General features: G+C 54.2%; 1 protein-coding gene across 1 annotated transcript; it reads right to left on the reverse strand.

The window, feature by feature from the left end:
- Positions 1–180: 180 nt before the first annotated feature.
- On the reverse strand, positions 181–7,189 carry EFEMP2 (EGF containing fibulin extracellular matrix protein 2). Its single transcript, XM_049780168.1, has 11 exons — positions 7,109–7,189; positions 6,760–6,877; positions 6,509–6,557; positions 5,903–6,106; positions 5,290–5,412; positions 5,067–5,183; positions 4,649–4,768; positions 2,099–2,218; positions 1,882–2,008; positions 1,469–1,664; positions 181–407 (listed from the first exon to the last, which is right to left on the reverse strand). The coding sequence occupies exons 2-11, from the start codon at positions 6,868–6,870 to the stop codon at positions 246–248; spliced, it is 1,329 nt and encodes a 442-aa protein (XP_049636125.1). The 5' UTR covers positions 6,871–6,877; positions 7,109–7,189; the 3' UTR covers positions 181–245.
- Between the last annotated feature and the right edge of the window lie 8,610 nt (positions 7,190–15,799).

The following is a 15,799-nucleotide window of genomic DNA, read 5'->3' on the forward strand; positions in this document are numbered from 1 at the left end:
TCTGGAGTCTACAGCCTCCTTCCCTCAGAGCAGTCCCAGCCTTGGAGGACTCAGCACATGGGTCCACTGGTCCTTTCCACCTGGGTGGAGATAGATGGCCCCTTTAAGTGACTGGGGCCCACCTCCCACTTTCGATCCCCATCTGGGGTTCAGTGCGGCAGTACTTAGCTATGGGGGCGCTGTGTCTTTCTCCTTTTATTGCCTCTCATCCCCACTCACCTCGACAGAAGTCACCCACCCACCCCTCAGAAGGTGTAGGCCCCCACGAAGACGGTGAGTCTCAGGACGGAGCTGGCCCGGTAGCTCATTAGGGAGTTCATGGTGACCATCTCGAGGTCCAGCACATACTCCCGGGGGCCTGTCACAGGCCGGGCGAGGACCAGCATGGCACTGACGTTATTGATTTGCTGCAGGGCAGGGACACAGATGGCATCAGCCTTAGCATGGGGCCCTCCCGGTCACCTCCCTATCCAAGTCTCCAGCTGCACCCACCTAAGTATGTGGCAAAGACCACCTGACCAGGGTATGACTTGGGGGCCCTCACTTGCTCTGGCATACTTGGCTTCTCCAGTACCTGAAGTGTCCCACTGCTGCCATTTCCCCCATTTCCCCAGCTAGTTCTTTTGTCTGCACAAGACTAACATGATCGAATGCCAGGCTGCAATCATGGGATGTGTCTTAGAGGATCTGGAGTAGGCCTGTGCCCCTTACAAAGCATTTGAGCAAGAAAAAACTACTGGTGCCAGGGTGAAGCAATAGCACAATGGGTAGGAGGGCATTTGCTTTACATAGGGCCAATCCAGGTTCAATCCCTGGCATCCTATAAGGTTCCCAAGCCTGCCAGAGTATGTTTGTTTGGGGCCAAAACTGGCAGTGCTCAGGGGTTACTCCTGGCTCTGCGCTCAGAAATCACTCCTGGGAGTCCAGAGAGATAGCACAGTGGTAGGGCGTTTGCCTTAGAATGCAGCAGATCTAGATGGACGGTGGTTCCAATCTTGGATACCCATATGATCCCCGTGCCTACCAGGAGCAATTTCTGATCGCAGAGCCAGGAGTACCCCTGAGCACGGCCGAATGTGACCCCCCCAAAAAATATCGCTCCTGGCAGGATCAGGGGACCATATGGGATGCTGGGGATCAAACCCAGGTCTGTCTCCAGTCGACTATGTGCAAGGCAAACGCCCTACCACTGTGCTATCACTCTGGCCCCCAGGAGTAATACCCGAGTGCCACCAGGTGGGACCCATAAACCAAACAAATCCCTCTGGCTGAGAGCAGGACTGGCCTGGTCTTCACAGCGCCACCCGGACTGGAGTGACTGGAACACTAGTGTCCATGTGTCACAAAAACTGCATGTTCTTGGGACCCCTCCAAAAAATGGTGATTCACAACGTGTGGGGTTGGCACTATCCCTGGGGACAGGTCCTAGCGTCTGGGTTTCCAGATGTGGCGAGGCTGGGCTTCATACCCGAATGTAGAAGTCCTCCTGCGAGTTCCCGGCGCGGATCTGGAAGGCGTTGTAGGCGCCGGGGTAGACGGAGGTGGCCTGGATCTGGAACACGTCGGCCGGCACGCTCCGCTCCGAGGTGATGCTCATGTAGCGGTGCACGATGGACGAGGGCTGCTCCCGGCACAGGGGGTTGGAGGCCGGGCAGAGGCAGCGGCTGGAGACCCCGAGGGGGAACAGGCTTGAGGACTCAGCCCCCAAATCGGGCCTACCCGCCCAAGGTCGGATCCGCTAAGGACTCTCCTCTCACTTCCACGGCCAGTGCCCAGCGCTGGGACTACAGTTCCCATCAGCCCTCGGAGGCACGCCCTTGCCGAGTAGGTGCCGCCCGCCGCTAGGCCTTCTGGGGGTTGTAGTTTCTAGGGTCGACTCACTTGTCTGACACCTGGACATAGGGCTCCACGCAGCGATTGGTGTCCACGCAGCGGTAGCCCCCGTAGAAGTTGACGCAGGTTTGGGCCTCTGAGCACTCGTGCACGCCCGACTCACACTCGTCGATGTCTGCACCAGGAGAGAAGGGCTGGAACCCGGCAGTCAGGCCACCGGCCCCTCAGCACCCCCTCTCTGCCCGCTCCACTAGGCAACATGTACCTTGGCAGAGGCGCGTGGCCAGCAGCTGGTAGCCCTCTGGGCAGTGGCAGGAGAAGCGGCCTGGCTCGTTGACGCAGCGGTACTGGCAGAGGTAGCTGGAGTAGCTGCACTCGTCGATGTCTGCAGGAAGGTGGGCATGAGGCCTGCACAGGGCAGTGCCTCCCCCACACCCACACATTTCCTGAGGACCCAACCGGGGTGTGCTGGGAGTGAGAACTGTGGGTATGAGAGCCCTGAGTCCTGAAAGAAGGTCCTCCAAAAAACTAAAGAAAAAAAAAAAAAAAGAAAAGAAGAAGGTCCTCCGGGCCCAAATGTCCCATTTCTGTCCCCAACTGTAAATTATAGCTATAGAAAAGTATTTTAAGTCCTCCTGAACTTCAGCACTTGGGGTTCCCTGTCCATAAAAGAAACAGATAATGAAGGGGCCTGAGTGTTAATAGCGGTAGGGTGTTTGCCTTGCAAGAGGCTGACCTGGGACTGACCCGGGTTCAATTCCTAGCATCCCATATAGTACCCCAAAGCCTGCCAGGAGTGACTTCTGAACACAGAGCAAGGAGTAACCCCTGAGCACCGCCAGGTGTGGCTCAAAAACCAAAAAAAGAAAAAAGTAGATGATGGGGTCAGAGCAATAGCATATTGGTTAGGGAGTCCGCCTTGCACGGGCCTTCCCAAATTCAATCCCTGGCATCCCATATGGTCCCTGAGCACATACAGATGTGACCCAAAACCAAACAACAACGAAAGGAGTAGGTAAACTGGAGTGATAATACGAGGTGGACTTTGCCTTACACACAGTTGACCCAGGTTCATTCCTTGGCACTGCAAATAGTCCCTAAGCTCGGTCTGGAGTGATTCCCTAAGCACAGAGCCATTAGTAAGTCCAAGCACAGCCAGGTGTGGACCAAAATCCAAGCCACTCCCCAACTAACACACTCCTCTCTCCTCTCTCTCTCTCTCTCTCTCTCTCTCTCTCTCTCTCTCTCTCTCTCTCTCTCTCTCTCTCTCTCTCTCTCTCTCTCTCTCTCTCTCTCTCTCTCTCTCTCTCTCTCTCTCTCTCACACACACACACACACACACACACACACACACACGGAGCAGGGAAGTCTGGAGGGGCTCAGAGCACCTATTCAATAGCTTCCCCAGTTCCTACAAGTCACCCTCGGCCAAGCCTAGTAAGGGCCTCCACCCTACTTCCCCTCCTGCTGCGCTTGGTGCCAAGCACAGGCCTTCCAGGGCCACAGAGCTGGGCTGGGACAGTAAGTAATACAGCAAGTCGAGGGGCAAGAAGTCCAGGACAGGGCCCAGCTGGGCAACGCCTGGCACCATCCAGTCTGTGCCACCTCAACTCAGGTCAATTAACTTTTCCAAAGAAGGAACTACCTTCTATGCAGCCACATTAGCATTCTGTACTTCCTCCTACCAAACCTTGAGGGAGACATTCGTGTCCTCATTTTGCAGAGAAAAGAGAAAATCAAGATTCGCCTCCTAGGTTAGTTAGCAGGATTAAATGAGGCCAAGGTCTCATTTATTGCCAGAGGGATAGCACAGCAAGGAGGTGTTTGCCTTGCATGCGTCCAACCTGGGTTCAATCCCCAGCATCCCATATAGTCCCCTGAGCCTGCCAGGAGTAATTCTGAGTACAATTCAGTACAAGAGGTCCTGAACACCTCCCAGTACGGCCTGAAACGCAAAAAAAAAAAAAAAAAAAAAAAAGAGGGGGCCGGAGAGATAGCATGGAGGTAAGGCATTTGCCTTTCATGCAGGAGGTCATCGGTTCGAATCCCGGCATCCCATATGGTCCCCCGTGCCTGCCAGGAGCAATTTCTGAGCCTGGAGCCAGGAATAACCCCTGAGCACTGCCGGGTGTGACCCAAAAAAACCACACACAAAAAAAAAAAGAGGAAGGAAGGAAGGAAGGAAGGAAGGAAGGAAGGAAGGAAGGAAGGAAGGGAGGGAGGGAGGGAGGGAGGGAGGGAGGGAGGGAGGGAGGGAGGGAGGGAGGAAAAGAAAAAGAGGCCAAGTAGATGAGAAAAGTTCTGGAAAAGGGGGTGCACCACTACTTGAGAATGTTCGAGTCTCTCTGCCACCCTGCACCACTCACTCCTCCAGGCCACCCGCTCTACCAAAGTGCGACAGCGCAGCTCGGGTAGAGCCCTAGGGAGGCACCACATTCTTGCTCAGTCTCTGTCCCCCACTTCTGAGCATTTCCCACCAGGTCCAGGATCTGGAAGAACTGTGGAACAGGGGGCCGGAGAGATAGCATGGAGGTAAGGCGTTTGCCTTTCATGCAGAAGGTCATCAGTTTGAATCCTGGCATCCCATATGGTCCCCCGTGCCTGCCAGGAGCAATTTCTGAGCATGGAGCCAGGAGTATCCCCTGAGCACTGCTGGGTGTGACCCAAAAGCCACACACACAAAAACAAACAAACAAACAAAAAAAAAAAAACTGGAACAGGAGTGATATGTGGGGACAGGAAGGACCTGCAGGAGGCCTCACGGGGATCTGGGGAGGTGTGCAGGGGGATAGAGAGGGGGCGGAAGAGCTCTCACCACTGCAGGAGAAGCCGTCTCGGTGAAGCTCATAGCCCTGGTGGCAGCGACACAGGAAGGTCCCGTAGGAGTTGAAGCAACGCTGCTCACAAGGCGCCCCCATGTCACACTCGTTCACATCTGGGGGATGCAGGGGTCAGGTAGGGAGGGACAAAGAGGGGCTGTGAAAGTTGACAAGCAGCCCTGAGTCCCAACCTCAGCAAGTCAAAAAAGGAACTTTAGGGACCAGAGCAATAATAGTACAGCAGGTAAGATATTTGCCTTGCATGTAGCTGACCAGATTTAATCCTGACATCCCATATGGTCCCCCAAGCCTGTCAAGAGTGATTTCTGAGCACAGAGCGAGGAATAAGCCCTGAGCATCATCGGAAGAGAAGGAGCATCTCCCACACCCCGCAGATGTGGGGATCAGTCTCACCCACGCAGGAGCGATTGTTGGGCCCCAGCTGGAAGCCAGGCTCGCACTGGCAGCGAAAGGAGCCAGGCAGGTTGACACAGCGGTGCTGGCAGTAGCGGTAGCGACACTCATCTATGTCTGGGATGGGGGACAGGAGGAGGCTGGGGTCAGGGGGCAGCTCATTGGACATGGGATGCTGTTGGGTGAGTGAGGTGTCGGGGTGGGGGACTCAAGCCGGACTTACCCACACACTCGGGTCCAATCTTGCGGTAGCCGTCGGGGCAGGTGCACTGGTAGGAGCCTGGCAGGTTGTGGCACTCCTGGCTGGGGCGGCAGTCATGCAGAGCGTGGGCACACTCGTCCACGTCTGCGGGAGACAGCACTCAGCCGCTGGTCCCAGACAGGAACCAGGGGGCGGCCCCTCTCCGCAACACAATTAACAGTCGACTAGCCAGGGAAACCGGAAACCAGACTCTGCCCAGATCCCCAAGTATGCATGGAGAACCCCCATTTCGTCCAAGACTCGCAGGACAAAAGTTAAGGGGTTTCCAGTCAACTATGTTTCCTCAAGGACCCCCTGACCCACACACACAGGCCCTTGAGTCCAGGCATGAAGCCTTGGGGTGAATTGGAAAGGGGGGATCCTCTCAGTGGTGCCCAGGATGAGGTCTAGATGGGCAGGAAGGGTGGCTGCTCTGGCACTGTTTGCCTAGTGGCCCCACACAAAGGAGGCTCTGGGCGAGGTTTGGGGGTCCCCTCCTCTCCCCCAGAGGGCACTGCAAGCAAGGACAAAGCGTGAGGTCTGAGGGTGAAGACGACAGAGAGAAGCTCCGTAGGCACCAGGACCCCCCACTCACCCACGCAACTCTCCTGCTCGTCAGGTTCATAACCAGGAGGGCAGGGCGTGGAGTGTCGTGCGGGTGGGACGGGCGGAGGTGGCCCCTCGTGCAGGTCATTGATGACCGCAGCAGAACGCGGTAGACACAGGTAACCGCCATAATGATTGATGCACTTCATCTCGCCCTTGCAGGCCTCGGGGATGGTGAGGCACTCGTTGACATCTGCGGAATGGACCTGCTAGGCCTGCCTCATGGGGGGCGGGCGGCCCAACCCATAATCTTCCCTAGTCCCCAAAGATGCCCAGCTCCATGAGGGTTTCTTTATCCCGCCCCAAAGCCCAGGTCCTGGCTTGGCCTGCCCAAAGGGTGGCCGGGGACACACAGTCAGTGCCATGGAGAGCCGGCTAGCGAGTGCTCAAAGGCGGCCGGTGTCCAGCTCCTGGGCAGTGCCCTCTGCTCGGGAGCTGAAGGGGTGGAGGTAGGACTCTCTGAGTTCTCTGGGAGGAGGGCCCCCCCCCGGCTAGTCTCCAGCCTAAAGCAGAGAGAGGACGGGCCCAAGAGGGGGGGCAGCTGCCCGTCCCTTCCGGGATCCTGGAGAGAGGGGGTCAGCCAGGCCTCTCTCACCTCGGCAGTGCTGGCTGTCCGCGTCCCACTCGTAGCCGTCTGTGCATTCCTGCAAGGGGACCAGAGGGGGCCAGTGGTCGCCCCCTGCACCCCTCCAACAGCCAGGCTCACACCAGGGCCTGAGTCCGGCCTGTGTCCGGCCACCCGCTTCCAAACAATGCTCATCCCAGAAGTAGCTTCCCAGCAGCATCTGCCACCCCATGATCCCGGTCCCTGTATCCCTGCCTTGTCCGGGTCCCCACTGTCCTCACCGTGTAGCTGTCGAGTTCCTCCGATTCCTGGGGGGACACGGCCCCCAAAAGCAACAGCAGCAGCGTCCAGAGCAGCAGAGACGCAGGGAGGCCGGAAAGCCAGGGCAGCATCCTGGGGCTGCGAGGAGGAGGCGCGGGGGTCAGGTCCGTGCGTGCTGGGGGGGCACCACCACCCACGGAGAGGCCCCCTCCCCGCTTCTCCCTCCTGCTGGCTGGGGTTCGGGTTCGGGTTCGCGGCCCAGCGCCCCGCCCCCGCCCCACCGGTCCCCCAGGGCCTCTCCCTGCTCCTCGGACTGGGCCGCAGCCCGGGCTGCCTGGGCCGGTGGACAGGGGCGCCCTCCCCACTCACTCGCTCGGGGCCCGCGACGCCTGCGGACGGACGGACGGACAGACCGACCGGCCGACCGACCGACCGACGGACCGACGCGCAGCTCCCCGGACGCGCGGCCCCAGGAAGCGCCCCCCGCCCGCCGCCTCCGCCCGCCCCTCGGAGGATTCCTGAGCCCGCGCCAGGGGGAGGGACCCCGGCCCCCCACTTCTCCGCCCCCGGCTGGCCGCAGGCCCCCGCCCGGTCCCCCGCGGCGCCGCCGGCCGCGCCTGCCTGCCTGCCCGCCCGCCTCCCTCCTCCGGGCGCCCGGCCCGCGCCCGCCCCCTGCACCCCTGCCCGGCGACCCTGGGCCCGGCCCCTTACTCTCGGGGGGACCCCAGGCCGGCCCTCGCTTGGCGCCCCGAATGTCACCCCATCCCGCGCACCTGGGCCCTCCGTCGTCTGCGCCCCCGAGCCACCTCCCGTGCGCCCACGTCTCCACAGTGGCTCGCTGGCACCTCGTGGGCCCCACTCAACCCGGGGTGCCCGAACCGCCCTGGAAGCCTTCTAGGGCTTGACGGGTCCCCGTGCGGACGGGCACGTTGGAAAGATCAGAATTTTTTATTGTGAAGATCAGAAATCACTTTGGGGGTCACACCCGGCTGCTCAGGGGTTACTCCTGACTCTGCGCTCAGAAATCACTCCTGGCAGGCTCGGGGGACCAGATGGGATGCCGGGGATCGAACCCAGGTCCGTCCGGGTTGGCTGCATGCAAGGCAAGCAAACGCCCTACCCTACCGCTGTGCTATCTTCCCGGCCCCTGAAAGATCAGAAATTTAACCAGGGGCCCAGTAAAACAGCCCCCCGTTCTGCCCCCCATTCTGCCCTGCAACCGCTGGGCGCCCCAGCCAGGTGTGTGGCCCAGCCCTCCTCCATCCGCTGGGCTACTTTGGGGACGCGGAGGCTGCAGCACCTTTTGGTCCAGATGAATGGAAGCCCCTGGGAGCGGCGGGCAGGACCGAACCGGGGCGTGCAGGTCCCCAAGAACCGACGCCAGCGGCCCCCCAGGCTTTCCGCTCAGCCCCCCGCGGAGGGCGCGCCCAGGGCGGAGCTGGTCCCAGGAAGGGGCCGGGCCAGCCGGGAAGGGGCCGCGTGTCCCGCATCCTCGGCCCTGCCTCCTTTTTCCCGCTCGGATCCCGCGTCTGCCCAGCAGCACCCACGCACGTCCAGGGAGCGGACGTGCGGGGGCGTGTGCTTGAGGATTGGGGGGCCCTGAGGTGAGCCCCGAGGCTCCAGGAAGGCTTGGGGAGCTGCCCCACCCATGGGAGAGGAGCCCAAAGATAATAAACCTTTACAAAGCCCCAAGGGCGGACGGTAATGAGGGCAACCGAAGGGCTCCCACGCTGCTGGCAGGAAGGTTTGTAGGTGCTGCCACTTTGGAGAAGTCTGGCGGGGCCTCAGAAGGACACCTTCCAGCGCTTTCACCCTTAGAACTGAACACAGATCCTCAGGGGGAACTACAGACATGGGGGAACCAAAACAGAATAGTCACAGCATCTCACAGCCTAAGAACCCAAGAGTAGGTATAGCCTGATACATATCCACTGAGGAAGGGATAAATGGAATGGGGTGGTGTTGCATTAAAAATGTTTTTTTTAATTTTTGGGTCACATCCAGCAGCACTCAGAGGTTCCTCCTGGCTCTACGCTCAGAAATCACTCCTAGCAGGCTCGGGGGACCATATGGGATACCGGGATTCGAACCACCGTCCTTCTGCATGCAAGGCAATCGCCCTTTCTCCGTGCTATCTCTCTGGCCCCATGCATTAAATCTTAATAATAAAGTCCTGGAGGGTTATGATTTAGTCCACCTTTTGTGCTTGACACGTCTGAATTAATTGGGGCCGGAGCGCTAGCATAGCGATAGAGCGCTTGCTTTGAAAGCGCCCAGAACAGAGCCAGGTTCGATCCCCCGGAGTCCCACATGGTCCCCAGAGCCAGGAGCGATTTCTGAGCACAGAGCCAGCAGTAACTCCTGAACGTCACCAGGTGTGCCCCCCCCCAAGGCAATAATAATAATAATATTAATAATAATAATAATAAAATTCTGAATTAAGCCAGAGCAGGCCTGGGGACCAATCTCTGGCTTTGTGATGCTATTTGGTTTGTTTTAGTTTGGTTTGCTTTGGGGGCCACACGGGACGGTATTACATGGTTAATCCTGTCTCTGCTCTCAGAAATCACTCCAGGCATGCTCAGGGGACCAATTGGGATGTCAGATTCGAACCTGAATTGATCAAGTGCAAGGCAAATGCCCTACCTGCTTTGCTATGGCTCCAGCCGCTTGTGGTGCAATTTGGGACACCCAGACCACAGCAAAAGTGTGTGATCTCCACTGCTGCTAGGTTTGGGTAGCCTCTGCCATCACACAGGCGATTCATTTAAAAACCAAAAATACGGGCCCGGAAAGATAGCACAGCGGCGTTTGCCTTGCAAACAGCCGATCCAGGACCAAAGGTGGTTGGTTCGAATCCCGGAGTCCCATATGGTCCCCCGTGCCTGCCAGGAGCTGTTTCTGAGCAGACAGCCAGGAGTAACCCCTGAGCATCGTCGGGTGTGGCCCAAAAACCAAAAACCAAAACAAAAGAAAAACAACAAAAAAAAATACTGGCCCCCAAAAATATTATGTAAAAATTTAGGACTAGCGTGATAGTCTATAGCAAGTAAGGTGCTTGTCTTGCTCATAGCTGTGACATGGAAAGGCCACCGGTTCCATTCAGAGACACATTCAGTCTAGATGACTCTTTGAAGACAAAAATAGATTGTAGTCCTGCGTCAATCTCTAGGTACTTGGCACTGCAAACAAGGAAATGCCCCAAACTGTGCACTTTTCCTTCTTCTTTTGTGGCTATTGTGACAATTGCACACTTGTCAGAGATCATAGTCAGCTGTCGCAACAAGGTTTTTAAAATGCAGTGCTGGGACTGGAGCGTAGCATAGCCGGATAGGGCGTTTGCCTTGCACGCAGCTGACCCAGGTTTGATCCCTGGGATCCCATGTGGTCCCACCGAGCCTGCCAAAATTAATTTCTACGCACAGAACCAGGAGTAACCCCTGCATACCACCATATATTGTCCCCCACATAAAGAAAAGAAAAGTTGGCACTGGCTGGAATGTGCTTAGCATTTGAGAGATGGGACTGAGGTACCAAGGCCTTATCGAATCTGTGGCTTAAACACAAGTCAAGCTCCCTCCCTCTCAGCCCTCCCCAAAAAACACCCCCCCTTCATTTTACACTTCACAAGAGTGACACTTAGAGTCTAGCTATGGTTTGGGGCCACACTCAGATGTATCTGACCGTAACTTTCTATAATTTTACTGGAGTTGTTCCTGGTAGTGCTCAGGGGACCATGAGGTGGTAAAGTCCAAATCCAGGCTTCTTCTTGGTTTTTGTTTGTTTGTTTGTTTGTTTTGGGGGCCACACCCATTTGATGCTTAGGGGTTACTCCTGGCTAAGCGCTCAGAAATTGCCCCTGGCTTGGGGGGAACATATGGGACACTGGGGGATCGAACCTCAGTCCTTCCTTGGCTAGCACTTGCAAGGCATACACCTTACCTCTAGGGCCACCTCACTGCCCGCCCCCCCTTTTTTTGGTGTTTGGGTCACAACCGGCAGCGCTCAGGAGTTATTCCTGGCTCTACAGGCAGAAATTGCTACTAGCAGAATCGGGGGACCATATGGGATGCTGGGATTCGAACCACCATCCTTCTGTATGCAAGGCAAACACCCTAATTGAATTCCATGCTATCTCTCTAGCCCCCAGGCCTTTTTTTGTAAAAGATGTAAGACAACAATTGTGTCCTCTTTTATTTATTATAAAAATGCATGGATGAATAAAATATCAGTTAGTGATTGACTGATGAAGTAATCAGTGAAGAACAATCAGGGAGAAGATGATCTCATGCAGCTGATGACTGGAATCACTGGCCAATGATCCACTCGAAGAAGCCACTTCACGTAGTCAGCTCAGTTGCAAGCAGTGACTCTTAGCACAAACACACAGACACAGTTGGTCAGTGTCCTTGACTGGCTGCAGCTGATTAAGGGGCTTTGGGCCTATCAATAAACACCTTCTGCAGAAGTGTGGTGGGGACCAGCATCCTGGACGCTGTTCTGAGTCTTGAGCTGGCTCTCCTTCTGTTTCTGTCCTGCCTAAGGGGGCCTCAGCTGGTCCAGGCCAAAGACTGAATTGGTGGAATCTATTCGGTCATGAGAAAAATGGCTGCCTTGCACTTATTTTCCCTGGCCTGGTTATGTTAGACGATTCTTTCTTTGTTTTTGGGTCACACCCGGCAGTGCTCAGAGGTTACTCCTGGCTGTGCGCTCAGAAATCGCTTCTGGCAGGCTCAGGGGACCATATGGGACACTGGGATTTGAACCACTGTCCATCTTTGATTGGCTGCGTGCAAGGCAAACGCCCTACTGTTGTGTTATCTCTCTGGCCCTGTTAGAGGCTTTTATACTTTCCTGTCCATTCATGATATTAAACTTCAAATCTCCCTTCTCCAACACTTTGCAAAGATGACCTGGGATTGTTTCTCTTAATAGCTGTCCAGTGAACAGAGATATCCTACTTAGTGTCATTTTAGTTAATGAATCCACAGTCATTTCGAATATGATCAAGAAGGAACCTGGGGCTTTGGGGCCAGAGAGTCAGCATGGCAAGTAAGGTGCTCTTGTTACACACATCCAATGTGTATTCAAACCCAGCACCCTATATGGTCCGGTCCCCTGAATCCATTCTTCCAGGAGTGACACCTTATGCAGAGCCAAGTCCAGAGCACTGCTGGGTGGGATCCCAAAACAAAATTTTAGAACATCCCTGCAATCTGCACTGATTCCCAGGACATGCAGGTCTTTGCCAGACCATGAGGAGCCCAGGCCTATCAGAGGACGCAGGACAGGAGTTCAGAGACACTGTGCTTGCCCCAAACCTGGACTTCCTGCTTTCTTTCCAGAAGACCATAAGCACTTGAAAAGTCCCCAAGAACAAAGAGACAAAGTTGCAGCACTTGAGTGAACCCCAGAATTAGACTCCTCCTCAGGGAACCTTCAAAAACTCCCCTGCCCTGAACTCTGGGCCTGAAGGCACAGCCCCCTCTCAGCCCTTGGCATCCCTCCCAACTTGTGTCTACTCAGAGGTGCCAACTTGTGATCCCACCCCCCTTCTGTAACCTATTTGTGGTCCCTGGGGGCCCCCTTTTTCATTTCAAAGCCACTATCACCCATTTATCGAGTCCCAACACCCACAGCCTCTGACACCCACAGCCTGCTCTGAGAGTGGAAGGAGGTATCAGCAGGGACTGCAGGGCTTTAGGGTTCCTTAAAGATGAGCCTTGAACTTTTCCCCTCTGATCCCCTCCTACTCCCCCTACCCCTCTAATGCTCTTTTTTTTTTTTTTTTTTTTAATAAATTCTTCCCGGAGAGATAGCACAGCGGTGTTTGTCTTGCAAGCAGCTGATCCAGGACCAAAGGTCCCATATGGTCCCCCGTGCCTGCCAGGAGCTATTTCTGAGCAGACAGCCAGGAGTAACCCCTGAGCAACGCTGGGTGTGACCCAAAAACCAAAAAATAAATAAATAAATAAATTCTTTCTTTATATTTCCTTTAAAATGTTATCACCCTCCTGTTTCCCCGAAAATAAGACAGTGTCTTATATTAATTTTTGCTCCCAAGGTGCACTATTTTTCCATAAAGAAGAATATGGTACACATTTATTGTTAATTAAAAATAAAGGAAATTTAGCGGCCGGGAAGGTGGCGCTAGAGTAAGGTGTCTACCTTGCAAACGCTAGCATAGGACAGACCGAGGTTCGATCCCCCGCGTCCCATATGGTCCCCCCAGGCCAGGGGCGATTTCTTTTTTTTTTTTTTTTTTTTTTGGTTTTTGGGCCACAACCGGCGGTGCTCAGGGGTTACGCCTGGCTGTCTGCTCAGAAATAGCTCCTGGCAGGCACGGGGGACCATATGGGACACCGGGATTAGAACCAACCACCTTTGGTCCTGGATCGGCTGCTTGCAAGGCAAACGCCGCTGTGCTATCTCTCCGCAGGGGCGATTTCTGAGCGCGTAGCCAGAAGTAACCCCTGAGCATCAAACGGGTGTGCCCCCCCCCCCAAAAAAAAACCCCAAAAAAATTAAGATTAAAAAAATAAAGAAAATTTTTGGGGCCGGGAAGGTGGCGCTAGAGGTAAGGTGTCTGCCTTACAAGCGCTAGCCAAGGAACGGACCGCGGTTCGATCCCCCGGCGTCCCATATGGTCCCCCCAAGCCAGGGGTGATTTCTGAGCACATAGCCAGGAGTAACCCCTGAGCGTCAAACAGGTGTGGCCCAAAAACCAAAAAAAATAAAAAAATAAAAAAATAAAGAAAATTTGGCTGGAGAGATAGCATGGAGGTAAGGCATTTGCCTTACATGTGGAAGGACGGTGGTTCAAATCCCGGCATCCCATATGGTCCCCCATGCCTGCCAGGGGTGATTTCTGAGCGTAGAGACAGGAGTAACCCCTGAGTGCTGCCGGGTATGACCCCCCCCTCCAAAAAAAAAAAAAAAAAGGAAATTTATGTGGTACCGTAGTTGTCAACGCAAACCAAACAAACTGAATTCTACAGATGCCAGTCGGGGTAGCCCTAACAACCACATTATGGTAATTAATTTTCATTCTGAGACAGCCTTGGGACCTTATTTTCGGGGGATGCCTTATATTTCATCCAAAAGGAAACTTGTAAGTAGGTCTTATTTTTGGAGAATGTCTTATTTTCAGGAAAACACAGTAGTTTCTGGGGCTGGAGAGATAATATAGTAGTAGGGTATTTGTCTTGCACACAGCTGACTTGAGACAGACCCAGGTTTGATCCCCGGCATCCCAAATGGTCCCCTGAGCCTGCCAGGAGCAACTTCTGAGTGTAGAAACAGGAGTAATCCCTGAGCACCACTGGATGTGGCTCCCCAAAAAGTTATTAGTTTCTGGGACTGGAACAATAGCACAGCTGTAGGGCATTTGCCTTGCATGCAGACAACCTGGGTTCAATCCTCAGCATCCCATATGGTCCCTGGAGACTGCCAGGAGCAATTTCTGAGCACACAGCCAGGAGTAACCCCATAGTGTCATCGGGTGTGGCCCAAAAAAAAAAAAAAAAAAAAAAAAAAAGAAAAGATCATGTGAGGAACCAACAAGAATGTTGCATGCAGAAAAAAAAAGCTTCACAAGAATTCAAACTTGGGGCTGAGAGAGATAGCATGGAGGTAAGGTATTTGCTTTGGATGTAGAAGGACAGTGGTTCGAATACCGGCATCCCATATGATCCCCTGTGCCTGCCAGGAGCGAATTCTGAGCATAGAGCCAGGAGTAACCCCTGAGCGCTGCTGGGTGTGACCCAAAAACAAAAACAAAAAACAAACAAACAAAAATAATTCAAACTTGCTGATGCTTTGAATATCCTCTAGAACTATAAGAAATTAATTTCTGTTTAATGTTGAGTAACTCGTCTAGTCTAGGGATAGTTCTTATGGCAATTCAAACAAACAGAGAGAACAGCAAATATTTCAAGTTTCAGCTGGTATACTCTGTTATTGTTAATTGATAACTCACTATCACAAACAAAATTTGATATCCAGTCTAGAAACACACATTTATTATTGTTTCTGTTTCCATGAGTCAGTAATCCAGGTAGAGCTAAACTAATGTACTGCTCAGGGCCTTCAGGAGACCATAATTATGGATGATTCCTCACACAATCCTGAGGGGAGAGGGGACATGGGTCTGGAGCAGGGCCGCTGCAGGAAATAATGGAAAGAAGGTTGAAGAGAGATCAAACACTGGTCTGGGGACATTTCCACCACATGGAGCAAGAGAGAAATGCAGCTGGGACCGCAGCATTTATTGGGAAGATAGGACAACTCCCCACCCAGGTGGAGAATAGGTCGGGGTAAAGAGCCTATCCAGAAGTTCTCCCAGCCCAGGTGGGTCTTCCATATGTAAAAAGGGAAGCCATAATGTTGGACAGTTAATGCTTGTCTTTTGACACTCTCTGCCTGGCCCATTTTATTTATTTATTTTGGGAGGCCTCAGGACTGATGCTCAGGACTTACTCCTGACTCTGCATTCCTTTCTGGTGGTGCTCAGTTAACTACATGGGATGCCAGGGATCAAACTTGGGCCAACTGTTTGCAAGTATGTACAACTATGCTGTACTATCTATCACTCCAGCCCCTGACGGTCCACTTTCGTTACCTTTGTTTCTTTTTATTTTTGGGGTGGGGGGCACACCAACAGTGTGCAGTGTTTACTCCTGGCTCTGGGCTCAGGAATCACTCCTGATGGTGCTCAGGACACCATATGGGGTGGCAGGGATTGAACCTGGGTAAACCCTGTGCAAGACCCTACCTGCTGAACTATCCCTCCAGCCCTTCATTTTTTTTTGGGGGGGGTCACACCCGGCAGTGCTCAGGGGTTATTCCTGGCTCCAGGCTCAGAAATTGCTCCTGGCAGGCACGGGGGACCATATGGGACACCGGGATTCGAACCGATGACCTCCTGCATGAAAGGCAAACGCCTTACCTCCATGCTATCTCTCCGGCCCCACAGCCCTTCATTTTTTAAAAAAAGTTTGGGGTATTTTTTTTTTGGGAGGCGGGCATACCCGGTGGTGCTCAGCAATTACTCCTGGCAGT

Source organism: Suncus etruscus, chromosome 9 (genome assembly GCF_024139225.1).
Source record: "Suncus etruscus isolate mSunEtr1 chromosome 9, mSunEtr1.pri.cur, whole genome shotgun sequence".
Taxonomy (NCBI): domain Eukaryota; kingdom Metazoa; phylum Chordata; class Mammalia; order Eulipotyphla; family Soricidae; genus Suncus; species Suncus etruscus.

Bases quoted from the DNA above. Each gene is read 5' to 3' on its own strand.
- EFEMP2 (XM_049780168.1), bottom strand. From the start codon at position 6,870: ATGCTGCCCTGGCTTTCCGGCCTCCCTGCGTCTCTGCTGCTCTGGACG. The intron at 2,009-2,098 runs GTACATGTTGCC...CTCCTGGTGCAG, and splicing joins GGCCACGCGCCTCTGCCAAG to ACATCGACGAGTGTGAGTCG. The intron at 408-1,468 runs GTATGAAGCCCA...CCTGCCCTGCAG, and splicing joins AGGAGGACTTCTACATTCGG to CAAATCAATAACGTCAGTGC.